The sequence below is a fragment of the Coturnix japonica genome, chromosome 6 (assembly GCF_054131305.1).
Source record: "Coturnix japonica strain WE chromosome 6, WE-NBRP24, whole genome shotgun sequence".
NCBI lineage: Eukaryota > Metazoa > Chordata > Aves > Galliformes > Phasianidae > Coturnix > Coturnix japonica.
In genome coordinates this window covers 38,244,349-38,265,935 of record NC_140668.1, presented here as the reverse complement: position 1 = coordinate 38,265,935, position 21,587 = coordinate 38,244,349, and the positions used below count along the sequence as shown (strand labels likewise).

The 21,587-nt window shown below is 57.4% G+C and overlaps 1 protein-coding gene across 9 annotated transcripts in view; it reads left to right on the top strand.

Annotated features, from left to right (window-relative positions):
• GSE1 (Gse1 coiled-coil protein) overlaps positions 1-21,587 on the top strand; it is a 79,659-nt gene that overhangs the window by 41,369 nt on the left and 16,703 nt on the right. For 2 of the 9 annotated variants that reach the window (XM_085551907.1, XM_085551904.1), the window contains exon 1: positions 13,545-14,110. The exons of 5 other annotated variants lie outside the window; for them this stretch is intronic. In XM_085551907.1, coding sequence (XP_085408033.1) covers positions 14,074-14,110 — 37 coding nt within the window. In that variant the 5' untranslated portion in view covers positions 13,545-14,073. Of the gene's footprint in view, positions 1-512; positions 722-13,544; positions 14,111-21,587 lie in introns of those variants that run through there. 2 more of the 9 variants (XM_085551905.1, XM_085551908.1) reach the window with 2 other exon arrangements.

Below are 21,587 nucleotides of genomic sequence, written 5' to 3'. Positions count from 1 at the left end.
AGCGGTGAGATGTGTCTGCTGCCGTCTCCAGCCTGGGGACGCTCCATAGGGAGCCACTTGCCTCCTTCTCCACCTTGGAGAGGAGCTTCCCTGCTGGCTTTAGTGCCATTCTGTCAATTCCTGCATCACCCTTGCAATGATTCGTACCCGCGTGATGCTCTGGGTGCCAACGGGGACCAAGTGGGCATAGCCACTGTGTGACCGGGGCAGCGCACCAAGCTGCTCATCCCCCTTCAAAGGGCATCGCAACACTGCTTGGGATGGAGGGAACCCTCCCCCTGTACCCTCAGCCCCGGCGTGGCGGCTATTGAGAAATAAAAAGCGTCTCCAATTAGAAGCGGCGGTGCTGCAAACTCGCGGCGAGGCACTTGAACTGTCACTGTGCAGCCTTAATTAGCAGCGCCGGGGCAGGGGTCAGCAGCAACTCAGCAGTCTTGACAAGGCTGCTATCAAGTGCAAGGAGGGAGGAGGAGGGAAGGGAGGGAAAAGCAAAGCCCCCGTAACTCAGGCCCAGTCCTGGGTGGAGGGGAGGGGGAGGGAGAGCGTGCCGGAGACGCAGGCAGAGTTAAAAGGGAATAAAATGGTTGCTATCTCCCGCGGCCGGCTCTTGGGCGATGCGCAGCCCGCAGCAGGGGAGAGCAGCTGCTGGCAGGGCTGAGAGCCAGGGGGACCCTCCCCGTGCTGGAGATGATGAGCTGGTCGTCCCTGCTGCAGAGCCTCAGTAAGTGCTGGGCTGTGGGGTGGGTGCCCCGGGGACGGCCCAGTGGGTGTGAGGGTAAAGGGGACGGGGTCAGTGTGGTGTCGGTGGGTAGCAGGGCGATGGGTGCCCCCTGTGCTGCCTCATCTCATCCCTGGTGTCCACCCTGTGTTACGGTCAGTGCCTGGCCGTGCCGGGTTTAACCTCTGCCCTTCCCCTTCTGACCTTCAGCCCTGCTGAAAAGGGTTTAAATGCAGAGTTATTTGATAGTTAATCCTTGCCCAGGGCCTGGGGCATTGCCCTGCATCCTGACCCTCAGCCCTCGCTGTGCTGAGAGAGGGGGTGAATTTTGGCACCGGGGCTCTGCCCCCACCAACCCCCTGCTTCATTCCCTGCTTGGAGCTGCTGCCCTGTCCCCCGGTGGCACTGCAGGTGCTGGCTCAGTTCAGCAGTGCCAGCAGCACGCTGGAGGTCAGGCAGCCGTGACGATTAAAGTCCGGGGGGTGAAAAGAGCTTAAACAAATCCCCGATCCGTCAGATGCCAGATTAGGCTGTTCAAAATGCGCTGTGAGCTGCCGTGGTGCGGGGGGGGGGGGCACACAGCTGAACGCCCTGGGAGCTGTGGCCATATTACTGCGGGCTGTGATGATCCCAGTGATGCACAGGGATGCAATGGGGGCTATGTGGGTGCAGTGAGGTGGTATTGGGATCAGGAGCCCCCCCAGGTTTCCAGTATCTCCCTGTTTTAGCGCAGTGCTTTTCCCTTTCCTTCCCAGCTGGTGCTTTGGGGACACCAAGAGGTGATGGGATGGGGCTCCATTTCCCCATGCAGGGGTTGTGGGAGGGATTTTCTGCCAACTGCATTGGCTGTGGGAGCCTATCCTTGCCTTTCCTGTTGGCGTTGGGGAAACTGAGGCAGGTGCAGCTGGCGGGGCCGGTCTGCCCAGAGCTGCAGTGTGGGGTGGGACAGCAGGGCCAGATGGGTGGTAAGGGATGGCACAACTCTGTCCCTTTAGTGGTGGCTCTGTCCCTTTGGTCTTTGCCTACCCCTGGCTTGGTAGCCAGTCCCCAAAGGTCCAAGGATGGGTTAAGTGCTGAGAGGGCTGGGGACATGCGAACCCTTGTTCCAGTTCCGAAATGAATGTTGCCTTTAATATAGCATCCTTCAGTCCTTATCTCTCCTAATTTATTGGACATAACTGGTTGCGCTGATGGATTCGTGGCTCAGACCTTGGCTTCTAAATTTCAGCATTAATAATCTGCCCCTTCATTCTGCTCTCCAGATGTCTTTCATTTATCTGCTTATTCAGGAGGGGTGCAACCTCGCGTCCTCTGTGCCAGCGCTAATGTGGCCCGGTGACAATAAATTTGGGCTTGTAATAACACCGCCAGATGAATGAATTGACCTCTTGGTGACTGTCATTCCTCGCCTCCCCCCCTCAGTAGGTGACGGGGGGCCCCGCTAACGGCCCCCTTCCTCCCCACCTCCTGTAATTCTTTGCGCAAGAAACCAAGCGGGCACTTTGTAGGAGAGCACAAGCGAGGGCATTGCTTCATCTTTAATCAGCTTTGGAGAGCAGCCTCCCTGTCCCCAGGGAGCAGCCACCCCCTCGTCCCCATCCCAGCTCCTTTTTACCACCTGAGCCTTAAGAACAGCCCCGGGACCCCCCTCTGGGTCAGACCCAGGTGCTGAGGGCTCAGCATCCCTGTATCCCTCGCTGTGAGCCCCACTGGGATTAAATGACACGGCGACGCGGTGGCGGGGAAGCTGCACACCTGAGAGCGTGCCGAGGAATGTGTTTACTTAATTAATTGGCTATGTGAGAGCGGGAGCGCGCCGGGGTGTAAATCTAGCGCGGGCCTTGGCAGCCTGCAGTACCGCACACGCAAGACTAGACTTTAAATAAGGGTGCAATTATTGTTTGAATAATTGACGAACAATGGGTGCGCATCAGCACTCAGCCTAATGGGCTTTGATCGCTCGCCAGGACAGCGCGGAAGGGTGCGGGATGGTGCGGGATGCGGGGTGTGGGGTGGAGGGTGTGGGGTGGGGGATGTAGGGTGAGGGATAAGGGATAGAGAGTGTGGGATAGGGGATGCAGAGTGAGAAATAGGGGATGCAGGGTGCAGGATAGGAAGTGATGTGTAGGATGCAGGATGCGGGATGCAGGGTGCGGGATGCTCCAGCATTATAGGGTTGGGAGTATAGGATGAGCCCCATTGCTGGACTCACAGCAGGAGCTTTGGGGTGCCAACCCTGACTTGGTGTTGGAGGGCTGAGCCCCTGTGGGTGCTGTGGGGAAAGGCAGGGGGTTGCATGGGGCTCGCTCCCCCCTGGCGCCGAGGGTCCAGCAGCAGTGGTAGTGTGAAGCCTTACCCGGCAATTGATTTAAAGCATTTTATAGAGGACCTATGTAAAATAAAAAGCCTTTAATCACATTTGTATCCATTTCCAGCCTCGGTAAATCAATTTGGATTGAGCTGGGTGCCACGGTTACAGCTGATTAGTGTGTGTGGATGGGGTCAAATTAATGCTAGCCAGGTTCACTTAATGGGGTCACCACCATTAGCTGCACACGGGCTCTTGTGCTGAGCGCAGCAATGGGGTCTTGAACCCATCTGGGCACGGGGTGCCATGACACCTTGTTGCATGGGGTCTGCACCTCCGCTTGCTCCTCCATCCCTCTGTTACCCCTCACGTGAGCCATAACCATTGCAGAGAGGTCAGTGAGCAGCATGGGGCCATGGGGCCACGCCATGTCCATCCCTGCCAGCGCAGCCCACGTGTTGTTGGCTGACCCCGCTCAGGGTCACTCACGTGTCCTCCCCACCGAGCAGCCATAAACAGGTCTTTGCACCCCGGTGCCGGTTAATTTGTTTTCAATAGGTTCCAATCAATTAAGCGTGGTCCCAGCCAAGGGAAAAAGTGCCCTGGTAATTGGTGAAAATAAATCACCGGCTGCGGCCCGGCGGCTCTGGTGCAGGCAGGGGGGGGGGAGCTGGGAGCTGGGGCTGCGTCTGCATGGCACCATGGGGATGGGGACAGTGAGGACATGTGCCATGTCCTGCTGTGATGCATGTGGAGCTGCTCAGGTGATGCTATTGGTGGCATCCCTGTTCCTTTCTCATCACCCCATAACACTATCCCTGCCCTGTACTCCACATAACCTGCATCCCCATAACCCCCATCCCCATAACCCCCATCCCCATAACCCCCAGCCCTATCATCACTCCCCCAGCCCCATCATCTCCCCCCCCAGCCCCTCTCTGGCCCAGGCTGTAATTACCACACACAGCGTTTTGATTGCTCCATTCCAATTAATTAAACACGGCAGTGACCCAAATTATGATCTCTTGTCTTGTACGGTGCCGTATTTTTAACCTTAACTGTCTGGGCTGTGTTTAGATTTCCAATCCGGGCAGAAGTGTCACCCGGGGAGAGTGACTGGTGTTGAACTGAGCCTTCCCGTGACAAAACCTGTAATTAGAAACCCTCGTGTCCCGGAGACGGGTCTTTAAAGCTGTCAGAAGCCAAGATCCAGTCATTTGATACAAGACTATCATTACTGTGCCGAACCTATTAGCTGCAGGTAAATAACAGCCTGTACCGGGGACGGGAAGCAGGCGGGTTGGGGAATTTGCTGGCTCTTAATTAGGAGCAGCGGTGCAAGGGCTGATTTCCCCTACTAATTCTCTTCATTAGGAGTGGGAAGTGGGGCTGCCCCCAGTGCTCCCCCTGCCCATGCCATGTCCCCTTCCCTGCACGGCAATGGGGCATGGGGACCGCTCCTCCCATCCCCATAGTGGGTCCAGCTGAGGCCATGCAGGGATGCTGTGTGTCCATGCAGGTGGCATTGAGCCTCTTGCTGGGGATCGATGGTGTTCAAGCCCCACTGCCTGGCCCCGGCAGCTCCTCGCCTGCATCCACACTGGGGATTGATGGCCCCCAGCCCGGGTGGAGGATAAATCTGGGGCTGCTGCGGCTTTTAGAGTGCTTGTCTGGGTGACATATTCGGTTGGTTTGAATGTCTGGATGGAAAATCAATCACCGGGGCCGCTTCCGTCCCCACTGCCCCCTTTCGTGCTACGTTTTAATTTGCCAGTCTGCGGGTTTCGTACACAAGGATCCATCTATATTTGTGTCAAGCTGTGTTGCCTTTGTCTCCCTGCTCTGCGTAATCCTCCCAACCCCACGGGTTCCATGTGGTGCCCAGCATCCATGGGCAAAGGGTTCTGCTGGGCATGGGGACATCTCCATCCCTGCGCTGCTCTGGAGTGCAGAAGCCTGACTGGGGATGGGAGTGGGAAAACCAAGGCATGGGTTGTTGCAGGGATGGAGGGAGGAGAGGGGTTGGAGGAGAGTGGGGATGCAGTGTGCACATGGCACCCCTTCTTGCTCTGCCCCACATTGCATTGAGAGGATGCCCACATCCATGCTGTGGCACTGAGGCGTGCTATGGGGCTGGCGGGGACCCCAACCTGTGCCGCAGCGCTGGTGCCGCCTGCCTGGCCCTCTCCGGCCTGCCCCCGCCTGATCCCTCTCCCGCAGACGCTCTCCCTGACACCGGCTGACAAGAGCCATTTCCAAGATGGATTGATTCAATTTAGCACCGATTTTTTGCTGGGCTCGGTGACGTACGGCTCCCCAGCCGGCGCTGGGCGGCACGTGACTCCCCAGCACCCGCCGTCATTACAGCAGCTCAGCACCGGCTGCTGCCGCCCGCCTCACCTAATCGGCCCTGAGTGTACTGCCAGAATGGGAGGGGGCACATCCTGCCCTATCACTGCTCTGTGGGGATGCTGTGCTGCATCCTGCATGGGGTCCAGATCCCGAGGTACAGGGACAGCAGTGGTGCCAGGGGGTGGTACCTAAAGATGCTGCTGGTGGCACCCAAGGATGTCAGTGGGGGCAGCCAGGGATGTTGGTGCTGGTACCCAAAGATGCTGTCAGTGGTACCCAGGGATGTTAATGTTGGTACCCAAAGGATGCTGGTGGTGCCCAAGGATTTTGGTTAGTGGTACCCAGAGATGCTGGCAGAGATGCTCAGGGATGCTGTTGGCTGTACCAAGGGATGTCAGTGGGGATACCCAGGGATTTTGGTTAGCAGTCCCCAGAGATGCTGTTGGCAGCCCCCAGGGATGCAGGCAGCAGTACCCAGTGATGTTAGCAGTGGTGGAGCTGCCCGTGGGGCTGCGCGGGGCGGATTTTGTTTTGTTCCCTCGTTTTCTGTTGTGTTATGTTGTTTTTTTTTTTTCCTCTGGGCTTGATGAGTACGTCTGGTTCTCTCTCGCTGTCTGTCTTCTCCTCGCTCCTTCCTTTGGAGGCAAATGGCTGACTGATTGCTTTTCATCTCCCGCTCTGAGGAGCTGTAAGAGCTACTTTATACAAACATCAATTACAGGCACGTAATAAATTAAGGCTCCCTTACACCGAACCCATTAGAGTCCACTCTCATATCAAAGCGCTCCCATCACACACGGATTGGGGTGGAGTGGGGGGGAGGAGGGAGAGGGAGGAAAATGTCTTATTAGCCGGCAGATTGTTAGCAGAACACTGATTTAATTGTGTCTCCGCTCCCGAGCGCAGGAGGAGGATGGGGGCACGGCGGGGGGGGGGTCGTGGGGCCTGCCAAAAAAGAAATGCCCTGGGATTGTTCCCTTCCCCGAGGTGCTTGAGGGCAGCGTCCTCCCGGGCTTGTCCCCATGCCAGCTCTGGCTGCCAATGCTGCTCCTGGTAACGGCTTGGGGGGGGCTGCTGCCCAGGGTGCTCCCCTGGCTGCATTCTGCAAAGCCTCCTGCACCCAGCCCCAATCCCTTTGGGCTGCCATCTCCAACCCCTTTACTGTGCCAGGCCCCGTGCATACATGGCTGTGGGCAACGGGTGATGCCGAGGGCCCCCCCCCCCCCAACCCCACTGTGGGGCACCGTGGCATCCTCTTGCTGGAGGATTAAGGGACTCAGTGTGGGGGCACAATGGGCACCCCTGGGCACACAGCATCGTCCCCATGGGCTGGGACCCTACGGCATGGTACAGAGGCAGAAAGAGAGACCGGGGGCAACCTCGAGGCCGGGAGCAAGCTTCCCTTTAGGACAAAGACGCCTGCATCCGCCAGCAGCTCCCGCTGCCTCTGCCTGCGAATAAATAGCCTCCAGGCTGTCAGTCTGGCACTACCCCCGGGGCTGGAGGCACTTGGAGAGGAACAGAGCCCGGGAACAGCAGGCATGGCTGGAGCGCTGCCCAACGGGGCTTGGCAGGCACTGGCACGGCGCGCCGGCGCGCTTCACCCAGGCAGGGCTTCCTCTAAAACCTGCAGCACCCGTGGCCTTATGATGGGCACAGAGCTGTCTCCTGGCTGCTGGAGAAGGCTGGTGGCTAAAGCAGGATCTATGGGGCTGGCTGCAAGGGCGTGGAAGGGTTGTGAGTCTGTGTGCTTGGATGTGTGTGCCTGCACATGGGTCTGCTGGGGCTCGACGTGCTTTGCAGTGATGCTGGGTGGTGCATCCCGCTGTGCAGAGCCCACGTGTTGTGCACGGATGGAGGTGTGCACGTATCCTGCTGTGCAGAACCCGTGTGTGCTGTGCTCCTGCTCACACACAGGTGCCCAATGTGGGGGACAGGCCTTCAGGGTGTGCCATTCATTGCCCTCCCTTTCAGGGCTTTATCTCCCCTGCAAGGCTCCTGCAGCCCTCCGTTCCCTTTCTGCCCTTCTGAGCCTGACATTTACATATTAATATTTTCCAAGGGAGGCAATGCGTTGCGGTGCAAGTGTCTGCATTGTGGTTGCACATAATGTAAAGTGAGATAAAGCGCCCGGCTCCGCTATGAATAACTGCAAATGAAAACCCATGTGGCCATAAAAGCCTTCACATTTGCCCTGTCAGCATGTGGTACATCGGCTAAACAACTGATTTAGCTTTTCTTTTTTTCAAGGTTTATCGCCACTTACAGAGGACATGCTCTTTGTGTACTGCCTGTCGCTTTCTGCTCAGCTTCCTTGTCACTTCCTGTCGCCGTCCTCCCATTCGGCCCCAAAACGATGCTCTGCTCCTAAAGCGCCCTGACAGCCTCTATTAGCTCCCGGCCCCATCCAGTTCTGTGCTGCTGGGGCTATTTATCTCCTCGGCGCAGAGAGCTGTTATCGCGTTACCCGCCTGCTCGTTACGGCCCCTGTCATTTGCTTCTGCTTATGGCGGGGATTTGGGATGGGGTCCCGGCGGGGAGGGATGCGCTCTGCGGCGTTATGGGGTTTTCTGTGGGTTGGAGAGAAGAAAGGGGACCCCGGCAGCACTGATCCTCAGATCCAGCCTCCAGGAGTCCCTTTGGTGCCACCTCTGCTCTATGGGGTGAAGCAGGAAGAGGTGGGGGCCCCATTAACCATATTTCAATGAACTCCTCCGCTCCAAACCACCCCACCGTCCCCAAAGGCACCGACTGAGGTGGCCCTGGGGTGAGGGCGATGTCACCTGAAGGAGCCGGTTTGGGAGCAGGACCTGAAATACAGGTGTGGGGCTGGTAAGGCAGCTCCGTGCCATGGCCTGGTGGCTCTGCAGGCGCTGAGCGGGGACACGGAGCCACCTGGCCCCTGTCCAGGTAACTGGAGCTCCCTCCTTGCATCCCCTCTTGCTGTTATTTCAGCAGCAGGATGCAGCTCGGTTTACGGGACCAGGCAGATTTTTATCGGTCCCTTCCATCCGTGTGCTCAGTGACCGTCACCATTAGCGGGGACTCGGGTAGAGGGGGCAAGTGGGGTGACAGTGCTGGACTCCAGTGTGGTTTGCAGCGTGTGGCTGTGACACATTGTCCCCTACAACACAGTGCAGTGAGTTTGCTCCACGGGGAACGTGCCACCTTGTCCCCTATGCACAGTGTGGTGGGTTTTCTCCATGGGCACCCTGTTATATTGTCCCTTGTGTTGTTGCAACCTTTGCAAAGCTTTTGCAAGCTTTGGGGTGTGCAAGCTTTGGGGTGTGCAAGCTTTGGGGTGCAGCATGCAGGGGGTCCCAACTGCCACCGTTTTTCTTTTTGGGGGGGGGAGAGCTCCCCATGGGCCTCGTAACAGCCGCCAGGGCTTGCATCAGAGTGTGCTGTGGTGGCAGGGGGAATTTCACAAGCACTTTCCTGCCTCAACCTGCCCCTACCCGTTGCCCCGGGGGGGCCGTGCTGGGCAAGGGGGTGGGAAGCATAGGGTTGGGGGGGTTGTTTACAGCAGCAGAGCTTGTTTCCTTCCACCTGCCTCGAGGGAAGCAGTTAGCAATTTGTTAGTCAAACCAGATGAGCCTTCCTGGAGCCGGCTTCCTGCCAGGCCAGGCTGCGGAGCATCGCCCAGCCGGGCCCCCCCTGCGCCCTGCCGCCACCCTGCCGGGTCCCACTGCCCACGCGTGGCCGCATTGCCAGCGTGGGAACTGCAGCTGTGCAGGGGACGGGCAGCTGGGATTCGGGGTTGTGCTCCTGGACCCCAAGGTGCACCTCTCCCCACAGAAATCAAGCACTGGGTGCTGCCCATTGTGCACTGTGCACTGAGCATCACGCACTGAGCGCTGGGCATCATGCACTGGGCACCGAGCTTTGCGTGCTGGGCACTGTGCATCCTGCTTTATGGCACTGAGTGTCATGTGTCAAGTACTGAGCATCGTTCACTCAGCACCGTGCACTGAGCACCATGCACCCAAGGAGCACGGGCAGCACCCAAGCCAAGCAGTGCCCACATAGGGCTGGGAGGTGCCAGCCTGCTCCCCCTCGCTCCCCGAGTGGCGCCGGGTGATAAATAAGGAAGTTAACACCCAACCCGGGCTGCTAATTAGCTTTTAACCTGTACCAGCAGTTAACTACAAAGGCACTCATTTGTTCCGGGGAGCTGGTAGTGTAGAAAGAAACGAAACATGGCCAATTTTGTTCAGGATGAATTAAGACTTGCAAATGTAAAATGAGTTCATCTATTTAATTAAGTAGCGGCAATATGGATGTTAAATTAAGTTAATGGCAGGCATGCCAAAACAAGGTTAGAAAAACCCCGTCCTGGTAGGGGGGGGGTCCGGATGTAGCCGTGGGGTGGGGATGCGCTGCCCCACAAGCTTTGGGTTGGGGGGGACACCTCACCCAGCCCCACAGTGTTATCGGTGCTGATCTGATAAGGATGCAGGATGGTGGAGGGGCATCGGAAGGTAATAATAACCCTCTGATTTGTGGCTTTGGGGTTGTGGCAGCCAATGGGAGGTTCGGGCCGTCCCTGTGCCATCGATGTGTTCCATCTGAACTATTCCCCACAGAAATCAAACCCACGTACAAGCCCTCCCGCGCAGCCCCTGCTCCCGCGCTGACCCGCGCCGCGCCGATTATCGCCGCGCATCGCAGCCGGAGACAGGAACATTCATTAAAATTTGAAACACAAATGGAAAATTGCTACTTGAAGCCTCCTCGCCGGAGAGGCGGCCGGTTGATCAGAGACCTCATTAATGTATCTAATGCGCGGGGAACAATTAGGCTGCTCAAAGCCATCCTATTCCCCACCAGGGGATGGGAAGAAAAAGGGAAGGAACCCCCCGATGCCTTCAGTTAACCCAAGGGATCAGGGTGCAGCGCCTCCTATGAGACAGCAGAGAATCTCCCAACATCTCGGTGCCCGCTGCTCCCCAACTTTGGCAAAGGGGAAGGTAGAAAAGCTGATTTCTCGCAGCCGGCCTCCCGTAATTAGCCGGTTCCGTGGCCATATGTTTTATTTATGAGCCGAGGGCGGAGGGAAGGGGAAGCGGAGGAACGGCCGTGCCCTATATATCTGCAAATAAAACACTTCATTTCCCTCCTGGGGAATGTCACCTCGAAGAAACCATCGCTTTCCTGCTCACCGCCCCGTCCAAATCGCAGGCTGGAAATGGCTTTGTGGGCCTGGCTGGCGCTCAGATGGGTTTAAAATATGGATTTATGTCTTTACTCTGCATAGGCAAAGGTCAACAAGAGCAGGAAATCATTGCGGAGCCGCTTATTTACTGCCAGAGGCGGGCGCTGCGCTCGGTTATCCGTCCGTCTGCCTGCAGCCGGTGATGCGGTGTCCCAAAGGTTGTATGGCACAGAGGTGGGCACATGGGGCGCCAAGCATTGCCAGCACAGTGGGAACGGGGCAGCGGGGTCACCGGTGACACCAGAGCTTTGCAGCAGGCTTTGCAAGGTGTAACCCAACAGGTGGCAGCTTGATGGTGGCATCAGGGAAGGGCCGTAGTTTGGGGTCAGACCTCACAGGGACACGGTAGGGACATGGTGACCCCATGGGGGACGTGGTGACCCCACAGTGCAGGACTGGAGGGACCAGCAGTGCCCGCTGCCTGTGCCTGGTGGTGCGCGGGCGCGCTGCGCTCTCATGCTTTGCTAATTCCGCCTGGCACCTGCCCCAGCTCCCGACGGCTCCGCGTGAACACGAACCAATTAATCCTCCGGCGCTTGGGGAAGTGGGTCAGGCTCGTCAGGCTCCCGCTAACGAGGGGCGAGGCTGCTGAGCCGGGTGGCCGGGCGGGTGCCCGCGTCCACTGCATCACATCTCCCCGCGGGGTGGTAAGTGGGGAAACTGAGGCAGGGCGGCTGCAATCCCCTCCCTTGGGCTCTGCAAAGCCAGCAGGAGGGAGGTGGGTAATTGGGTTGGGCCGTGGCGCAATGGAGGGATGGGTTGGTTTCCCAGCGGGGCGCAGGGTTGCCCCCCTGTGCTTTGCCTCAGTTTCCCCACTGCTCACAGTGGGGGCTGTAGGGTGCTGTGGGGATTTGGGGTTCTGCTACCCCAGGCGGCTGCAGGGAGCGGAGGCACTGAGCCCCTTTGAAGTGCAGCCCAACTTCCAGGAGTGAAGCAATTCTCGTTTGCATAATGAACAAAGGGAACAGGGGGGAGGCGAAACCCCAAACCCCAACCTGGCAGCCTGGCGCGTCCCTCCCTCCCAGCCCGCTCTGCCATTGGCCTGTAATTACAGGTTTATTGCCTGTACAGCTATTGTGTAATGACATGTTTGCAAATTAATTTTTATGGCTCATGCCATCGGTGGGGGGAGAGGAGGGGAAAGAAGGGGGGGGGCGGCAGGCGGAGGAGGGGGGCCCCTATTCATTGCTGCCGATGGCTGCGTGAGCCCAGCAAATTAAAACCCTATAAAAGCGTGACAGCTGCGAGAGGAGATTGGGGGGATTGGGGTAATGATGGAGGGTCCCGGGGGAGCCCCCCTCTCTGATGGCAGCCGGTGGGGGGGGGGGGGTGGAGGGGGACAGGCCTTGTGTTGTCCCTGCTGCATTTGCAGCCCTCTTGCTGTGGGGCACCCCATGGCAATGAGCACCCCGTAACTGTCAGCACCCCATAACTGCACATGCCATGGCACCGAGCACGCCATAACTGTGAGCACCCCATAACTGTGCACCTCGTAGCTCTGAGCAGTGCAGAGGAACTGCCTTGGGGGGGGGGGGGAGTGGGGCAGAGCGATGACTCAGGGGACGGGCCAGAAATACCTCCAGCGCCGATCTTGACAGATGTAGGTTAGGAAGGAAGAAAAGACATGATAATAATCCGCCGACCTGGAATTAGAAAAGCAATATTTAACGGGGAGGGTTTGGGGGGGGGGAAGAAAGCGTGGGGTGGAGGAAGAGGTTGTAGTTTTTAATGGGCTCCTTCCCCCATTGCATTCCTGGGGGGTGCATTTGTGCGTGTATTTGCACAGTGTGGATGCATGTATGTGCCTTTGCAGCTCCGAGACCCTTTGCTGAGCCCCCCCCAGGCTCCATGGGGCTGGGGGGAGGTTCGGGACACCCCAGGAGCCCCCAACAAGCTGGGGCGGAAGGTGGGGGCTGCGTTGGCCTGTAGCTCCCAGCAGCTCGCTGGGCTGGCCATTATCGTACAGGATGTGGCTTTCTCTTGCAGGGGAGAGATATCACACATCGCCTTCTTGAACTTTGGTGTTAAAAGCAGGCGGCAGCTTGGGAAGAGAGGGCTGAGCTGGGGTTGGGGGGGGGGCACACATACATACACCCTACGTGCACCTGGGCACGCGTGAACACCCGTCGGTGTTCACACACAGCCGTGCATGCAAAGCCGTGCTCACACATCCGTGTGCAAACCCACGCGTGTGTGCAAACCCACACCCATGCGTGCCCCCCCCCTTACTTCTTCCCCCCCCATACCCCCCCCCAGGCTGCTGATGCCGTACTCAAGCAGCCGGAGCCTGGCCCCGGTTACTATGGAGCAGGCGGGCTGTGCAGCCGCCGCGCTGCTCTAATAGCATTTATTAGCCCTATTTGCCTGCGAGCATGTCTTCCCGGATCTGATAATGCATCAGTGGAGAGGGAATGTGTGAGATGCTATCGGGAGCCTGATTACAGCACGGAGCCCCCCCCCGGAGCCGGGGCAGGACCGCAGCGTTGCCCGCGGTGCCGGAGCACCAAACTTGGGTTCTTTCGGGGTGCTTTTATTTCTATTTCATGTATTTTTTCCCCTCTGTTTTTATTTTAACAACCCCCCCCTTCTTTTTCCTCCTCCATCGGCAACATGAAATAAAAAGAGATAATCTGGGTGGGAGAGTTGGGAGGGGGCGGAACGGAGCCTTTTTCTCCCCAAAGCGGCTGTACCCCCCCCCAAGCCCCCCCAAGCACCGGAGGGTGGGGGGGGGCTTTCAGCTCTCAGTGCGGGCTGCGCTGCCCCCACCGCTCCCTGCCCTCTCCCTTTCATTAGGGCAGAGACAAATCTGCTGTCAAGCCGCCAGATTTCCAATTTACCGATAATGATTCTTGCATGAAAATTGATCGAGAGGGGGTTTGGCCGCTCTCCTCCTCCTCCCCTGCCCGGTGCTGTTGAGGGGAGGCGGACGGACAGACGGGGGGGGGGGGTGGTTTGGGTTTCTCCTCCCGCTGCCTCTCGCTTTTCTTCCTCCCATCTCCGGGACAGACGCTCAGACACAGATGGACCCACGGACGCTCTGAGTGTCCCCCCCCTCCCATCTCTCCCCTCTCCGTCTCGTTGCCCCCCCCCCCTCCCCGACACCGCTACTCCCATTTTCCTCCTTCCTCCTCCCCCCACGCACTTGATTTTCCCTCCTCCTCCTCCTCCTCCCCTCCCCTCCTCGCGCTATTTTTTCGCCTCTCGGTTTATTTTTCCAACCCCCTGCGTGTGGTTCGCCGCTCATTTTTTGGGGTGGCTTTTTATTATTATTATTATTATTCTTTTTTTATATATATACAGATATATATTCCATTTTTAATTTTTTTTAACCTTTTTCTGTATATATATTTTTCCCCCCTTTGCTTCCTGACACTTCACCTCGGGTCGTTTTATTATTAGTATTATTATTAGTAGTATTATTTTTTTTTTCCTTCTCCTTCTTTTTTTTCCCTTGGCCGCAATGGAACTGTAACACAAGCCATGTTCGGGCTGAAACCCCCCCTCTATTACCTACCAGGTAAGGCACCGTGCGGAGACTGACCTGGGGGGGGGTCTCTGTGGGGACCCCCCAACCTTAAGACCACCTTTGTCCCCATAGGGGGCACAGGGGGAACTTTCCTTCTTGCCGTACCCAAATGCGTTTTGGGGTTCAGAGGGTGGGGGCACCCTCAGCTGTGGTTTTATTGGAGGGGGGGGGATCTTTCCTCCCTTCTCTTCCTCCCTAAGCCCTGAGTTTCCCTTTCCCTGCATGCTGCCGATGGAGAGGGCTGTGCTGGCTGTGCTTGGGGTCTGGGATGATCTGTGCTGCACACTGGGGGCAGCACCAAACTTTGCTTTTTTTTTGCTCCAAATGGGCACCGTGGGGACCCCCCCATCACCAGCAGCACCCCCAGACCCCGCAGTTGGATGGGTGCACACTTAGGGGGGGTGGTGGTTCTTGCTTGGGGTTGGGGTGCCCACCCAGCAGCCGGGTGGTGATGGGGGTGTCACCCCTCAAGCAGCGCAGGGGTGCCGTTGTGGGGTGTGGGGGGGTGAGGGTTTGTTGCAGGAAATGCCTTTTGCATGTGGCTCTGCATAGGGGAGAGCAGCCGCCGCGCCTGCGCCTCTGCAACCTGGGGGGCACCGCGGGGCAGCAGCTCAGCTCCATCCCAGATGGGGGGGTCCCATCCATCCCCATCCCATTGCTGTCTCCTCTGCTGTCACCCTGGGGGTGATGGGGACGCCAGGAAGCGCTCTGTGCTGTGTTAGTAACGCTGTGTTCCCCGCCACGCTGAGCCGTGTTTACCGACAGCGTCTCCTGTTGCGTGGAACTTTGTCGTGCCGCTCGTTGCCAACGCGCTTGTTGTAATGCAGCCGGCTGCTCTGCAGCCCCACGGCGTGATGCTCACAGCCTGGGGTGGGGAGGATCCCCAAAGCTGTCTCCAAAGCTGCTCAGCATCTTAGCCACGCTCAGTATCCATCAGGTGGTCTGTTCGCCTCTAGGAGATAAAAGCGAGGTTGAGAGTGGTAAAGAGTTGCCTGGTGAGGTTGGAAGCAATTAAGGCAAGTCGTTGTGTGAACAGGAAGGTGGGAGCAGGGTGCTGTGCTGCTCAGTGCCCTGCCTGGAGCTGGGGTGGGATGGGACATGGTGGGCTGCCCCGTGACACCAACCTGCTGCCACCCCATGTGCTGGTGATGGAGCCAGAGGGGACCTCCAGCGCCATGGGGATCCCTGTGCCCCAGTGGTGTGTTTGTGGGGAGCACGTTCATAAGATGTAGGGATGCAGCTGTGACCCTATGGCAGCAGCATCCCTGAAAGCATCCCCTGAGGGCCACAGCCCTTCAGCAGCCTGTCAGCATGGCACTGGGATGCGTGCTGCCCTTTTGGGGTCCTCTGCATGTTGGGTGTCCCGGCCCATGGGATGTGCATCCCCCAGGTGCCTGAAGGACCCCATAACCCTCAACACGAGGGACTCAAACAGAGGGAACCATCAGCAGCCGCTGACTCAGGGCCTCCCCAAATGGTTCCTATTTTTTGCGCTGGGGACGGGAATATTTCGCCGGAGGATCAAAGCAGATGGAGGGATCTGGGTGATGCCGCGCAGACACCCGCTGGCTCCAAGCATGAGTCACCGCGCCAGCACGGCTGCTGGGGTGGGGACAGCCGCCCCCGGCTGCTGGGGGTGCTCGGGGTGGGGGGGTCAGCGTCGCTCATCCTCTCCGTGTGCTGTGGGGCACAGGAGGGCACCTCCTGCCTTCCTCCTCCTCCTCCTCCTCCTCCTCCTCCTCTTCTCCTCGCCAGCCCTAAATTCAGTCACTATGGCAACTGTGTCAACCACTTTGCAGCTTCCCCGTGAGGATTTGCCAAGGGGGGGGTGGTGGTGGGGGGAGTGGAAGAGAGAAGCTGGGGGCGGGTGCTGGGGACATGGGGACATTGCCTTGGGGACAGCGGTGACGCTTCCCTGCTGTGGGACCGTGCCAGCACATTGTGTGCCATGGGACCAGCACTGTGCCTCCTGCCTGGGGGGGCTCACGGGCTTATCTCCTGACTCCCCAGCCCTCAACATTTTGCTCCCTCTTTCCCTTCTTCCTTCCCCTATAATCCCTTTATCTCCAGCCTAACCTGGTCGTAGGGACAACTTTCAGAGCTTTCAGTACTGCACCCTGCTCCCCTCCAGGCCTGTACAGCAGGTGCTTCCTTTCCTCCCCATGCACCCCCCCACCCCCAACCCTCACCATTCACCCCCCCCCTGTTGTTTGGCACCAGCTTCTGGCACCTGCTGTGCTGCTCCTTGGCATGGCACGGCAGCACGTGCATGGGCACAGCACTGGGGTGCACCACCGAGTTGGTGGTGGTGGTGGTTGTGGGGAATGGGGCCACCCAGCCCCACTTTATTTTCCATTCTTATTTTTTATCATTCTTCATTTCTCATCCCTTTAAATTATTATTTTTAGTTATTATTATTCTTTTCAATTTGTTTCTTTTTTTTGTTCCAGCACAGCATATCCTCCCCTCATCATCATCAGCGTAGGGTACTTATGACACCTCCAAGGCCACTGTGCTCCAACATAACCCCAGCAGGGAACCAAACCCCACTGCACACCAAGGAGAGCACCACAGCCCCCCCTTAATCACCCCCCCAACCCACCATGAACGATTTAATTGCCATAGATTAAATGGGTGCAGCCCATGAGGATGGGGGGAGCTGAGCTGCTCCGCTCCGGAGGGTTCCCTCCTTCCCCCCTTCTTTTTGTAATAACGCTTTAAAGATGTTTGACATCTGTAACAAACAGCTGGCATCCTGTTATGGAAGAATGTCCTTTTATTTCCGAGCAGGTTGAACTGTCATTAATAGTATAATTAGGTGATTATCGGCGTACAACAGAAAACTGCTTAATTGCACAGCCAGCTTCGTGAGGATCCCGGCTCCTTTATGGCCGCGTTCGGTGGAGCCGCCTGAAATTTCCGCGCTCTGTGCCGTTGTTTTTCCACATTGATTATTATTTTTTAATGCCTGTGACAGCTGTAGGAGCGTGGCAGGCAGCACTGTGCCGCCGGCGAGAGGGGTGCGAGGGGGGGGACACCCCGGTGCTGGCACTCATCCCTGTCCCCCCCCTCCCCATCCCACCTCCCAAAGGGATTTTCTTAACCCCGTGTGTGCCAGGCTGGTGTTGGGGAAGGGGATGGGGCAGAGTTGATTGGTGGCCGTCCCTGCTGATTGGTGCCGTGCTATGGAGACACTCTGTGCTCATCTTCGTCTTCATCCCCATCCCTATTCCCATTCCCATTCCCATCCTCATCTCTGTCTTCATCCCCATCCTCATCTCCATCCCATCCCCATCCCTGTTCCTGTCCTTGTCCCAAACACCACCCCATCTCATTCCCGTCCCTGTCCCCAGCCTCATCCGTATCCCCATCCCATACCCTTCCCATCCCCAACTTCAGGTCCATTCCCATTCTCATCCCATCCCATCCCATCCCATCCCATCCCATCCCATCCCATCCCATCCCATCCCATCCCATCCCTATCCCCATCCTCGTCCTCATCCTATCCCCAGCCCCAACCCTAAGTCTATCCTTAACCCCAAGTCCATCCCACTCCCCATCCCGTCCCATCCTATCCCCATCCCCTTCCCCATCCCCATCCCATCCTATCCCCATCCCCTTCCCTATCCCCATCCCATCCTATTCTCAACCCCAAGACTATCCTCAACCCCAAGTCCATCTCCATCTCCATCCCATCCCCAATGCCAAGTCCATCCCCATTCCATCCCCATCCTCATGTCATTCCATCCCATTCTCAACCCCAACTCCATTCCCATCCCATCCCATCCTATCCCCATCCCATCTCCATCCCATCCCATCCCATCCCAACCCATCCCATCCCATCCTCATACTCATGTAATTCCATCCCATTCTCAACCTCAAGTCCATTCCCATCCCATCCCATCCTATCCCCATCCCCAACCCATCCCCATCTCCATCCCCATCCCATTCCATTCCTGTCCCCATCACCATCCCCAGGATGTGGTGCTGTCAGCGGAGCAGATTTCTGTGCCCACCAGACAATAGTGCTTTGTATCTCCCACATTGCTGCGAAACACACTTGTTAGCGCTGCATCTTTGTGCTGTAAATTTCCATGGAGTAATTACTCCTTAATTTATGATAATCCAGGGTGAGCTCAGGAGTGGGGGGGGGGTGAATGCCAGTCAAGTTGAGAAGTTGTTCGCCCAACCCTGGGGTCCCCCTGGTCCTCACGTGGCTGGGACAGCGCAGTCACATCCTGCATGCAGACTTCTCCTCTGCCAACATGCAGAGCCAGGAGGGTGTCCCCAGGCCTGGATCTGACTGGGGACACCCAGGGGATGCTGCTTTTGGTGTATAGTGGGGCCATGTGGGTATCACTTTGCAGCCACACAGTGGATGGGGACACTGCCCATGGCAAGTTGTGTGGGTTTGGGTCATCCTGGGATGCCAGGCTGTTCCATGACATGCTGTGCCATGCAGTGCCATTCTTTGTCATGCTGTGCCATGAACTGCTGTGCTGTGCTGTCCCCATACCACCAGCATCACAACCTGCCCTCTCCCCTTCCTGCTGCAGCACTGCTCATAGCAAGGGGGCCAGACACTTGCCCTGGGCCCTGGACCCCACAAATTGCTCATCCCACCTTGGTGTGGAGCCCCTATTACCCAGCAACACAGGGACACTCTTCCCTCCTTTTTCCAGGCAGAAAAATTGGCCACTTTGGTAATCTTTCAAGAGGTATGAAGGGAAGAAGGGGGAAAGAGCTGCATGGAGGAAGGGCTCAGGGTGAAGCAGGATCAGAAACTGAGCTCTCCAAACTCCTAAAAGCTCTTGAGATGCCTCTGTGTGTCCTGAGCATCACTCCCACAGGGTGAAGCTGAACTACATGGGAACCTTGGAACCCTGGTGCCACTGAGGAGGGACATTGTGCCCCCACTGCCTGATCTGTGTCTGCACCCTGGAGCTGGGGGTGTCCCTAAGGATGTCCCTATGGGGGTAAAGCCTCAGGGCTGCACCCCCTGCACCTGCAGCGCCGGTCCCCGTTTGGAGGCAGCGCGTACCGAGTGACATTTGCCAAGCGTAAAAATTCAATTAATTCCAGCAGGCAGATTAAATATAAGTGAATTTTAATAATTTGCTCTAAAGGCTGAGGATTACTGTAGGCAAAAAAAAAAAAAAAGAGAGAGAGAGAAAAAGGAAGGGAGGAAATGGCACGTGTGGGGGCACAGACTGACCTGCGTGGCTCCAGCACGTGGGCACTAATTGTGCTAATTCTTGGCACAGGGTTTATGGGGGGACACAGGGAGCTCCTTCCCTGCACTGTGCCCCATTGCTTTGTGCCGTAGGCTGGGATGTGGGGCAGTGCCATGTGCTCACTTGCACCTTGCTGCATCCTCGCCCACTGCTCTGTTCCCCCAGCTGTGCTCCTGTTTTGCTTTCTCCGTGGGTTTCTATGCACTGTGTGAAGGCACAGTGAGGTCCAACCGCAGGACAGAGCATTATTGCTGCTCCAAGCCCTTCTGTGATGGGCTCATGGTGACATGGGGACCTGGAGCCTGGCTGGGACCTCAGCAGCAGTGCGTAAATCAAATCCCAGCAATGTGGGGGCACCGATCGCTGGCAGATGGCGCCTGTAGTGGGAAAAGGAAAATACACGCAGTAAATTTCCTATTTGCCAGTGTTCATTTCTTATCCCGAGGTAAAGCCTTCTCTGTGCCATCTGCATGTTCATAACGCAGCAGTAACAGGGGTGGTGTGTGCTGTGAGCCCAGGGGTCCGTCTGTCTGTCCAAACTTCTGCTGGGTGCACAGCTCTGGCCTCTCCTGCAGCGTGGAGTGGTGCAGCACAGCACAGCACAGCACAGCACAGCACAGCACAGCACAGCACAGCACAGCAGTGGGATTGATGGGATTGATGGAGATTGCCCGCGACCTTTGCTAGGACAAGAGGTATTACCATTAATACTTCTGTATTTCCTGGTTTCGCGCGGTGCATAAATCTCCCACGGAGGCAGGCGGGCAGGGAATCCGCCAGGCTGCCTTATTAATACGCCTCAGCTCTTTGTTAAGCACCCAGCAGGGGCCAAGGGGGAGCAGTGCGCCTTTTTGGGGTGGTCTCCAACAGGTGCTGGGAAATCCTGAGTGCATTTAACCCCAGAGCTTCCCAATGGGGTCTGGAAGCAGTGGGGCAGCCCTACAGGGATAGGGGTGTGTTATAGGGCACCGTGCTGCAGTTTGGAGCACTGCATGACTGGGTCAGCCCCTGATGCCAAAGGGATGCTAAAGGGCGATGCTTACCCTGCCCTGAGCTTTTGCATCCATCCCAGCTCACAACCCAGGGCTGGCTTTGGCTCCAGCCCCTCGCCCTGCCCTGCTGCCCCCTAGCCCTGCCCCACAGCCCCCGGTGCTGTCCCCTTTGCCCCCCTCCTGCCCCATGCAAGACCCAGCCTGCGTGAGAGCCTCCGCTCCAATTTTATTCGCTCTGCTCCAACCTATTTGCATAATCCACATAATCACCCTGGTTTTAATTGCCCACAACTCTGCAGAAAGATCATGTGGTTAAGTGGTAAATCATAATTAGATAAATAATTGGCTTGGCCACAGCAAGCTGCTTTGTTATACCTGCCATCTGCTGGGCAAGGGCTTCTCGCACTGAGAACAATGCGCTGCTGACAGCAACGCGGGGCTCTCCCTGCAGTGGGGCTGAGCTGGGGTGCAGGGATGGGGATGGGAAGTGGTCTGGGTGCTCTGGGCCGTGCCTGGCTCTGGCTGGTGCAATGCCCTGCAGCCCTTTGCAATGCCCTGCAGCCCCATGCCGTGCCCTGCAACCCCATGCAATGCTTGGCTCTGACCTATCTAATAGCTGGTGGCACTGTGCAGTGCCCTGCAGCGCCGTCCGTGCAATACTTAGCAGTGCTGTGCAATGCTTGGCTCTGACCCACGTGATACCCAGTGGCACTGTGCCATGCCCTGCAGCACTGTGCAGTGCCCACCTCCCTCTCACATGATGCCTGGCAGCTCAGTGCAATGCCCAGATCTGATCCGTGCAATGCCCTGCAGCCCTGTGCAATGCCCTTAGATCCCTCTGCCTACCCCCTCGTAGCTGCTTTTCTCAAAAGCCGAGAGCTTGCTGCTTCTGATTGCAGCTTTACAGCTGCAGCTGTTTGCATGCAGCCCCTCCCCAGGTGCTTTGGCTTTATAAGTCCTTATTCTCCCACAGCTCTGGTCTGTGGCAATGCAGGTGAGGATGGAAAAGGGCATGTGCAGGGTAGGGGGGGCTTGGGGAGCAACAGCATCCCGCAGGCATTTGAACTTGGGAGAAATGGGAGGTGGTGATGGCAGTGCCCTGCTTGGGCTCAGCTCTGCTGGGGCAGAAAAGGGAGGAAAGTGGCTTTAAAGCACAGCACAGGGTTGGGGGCAGCTTGCAGAGGTGCTTTCGAGGCCACAGTTGGGGAACAACACAACACTGCTTGCAGCCTTGGTGCTGAT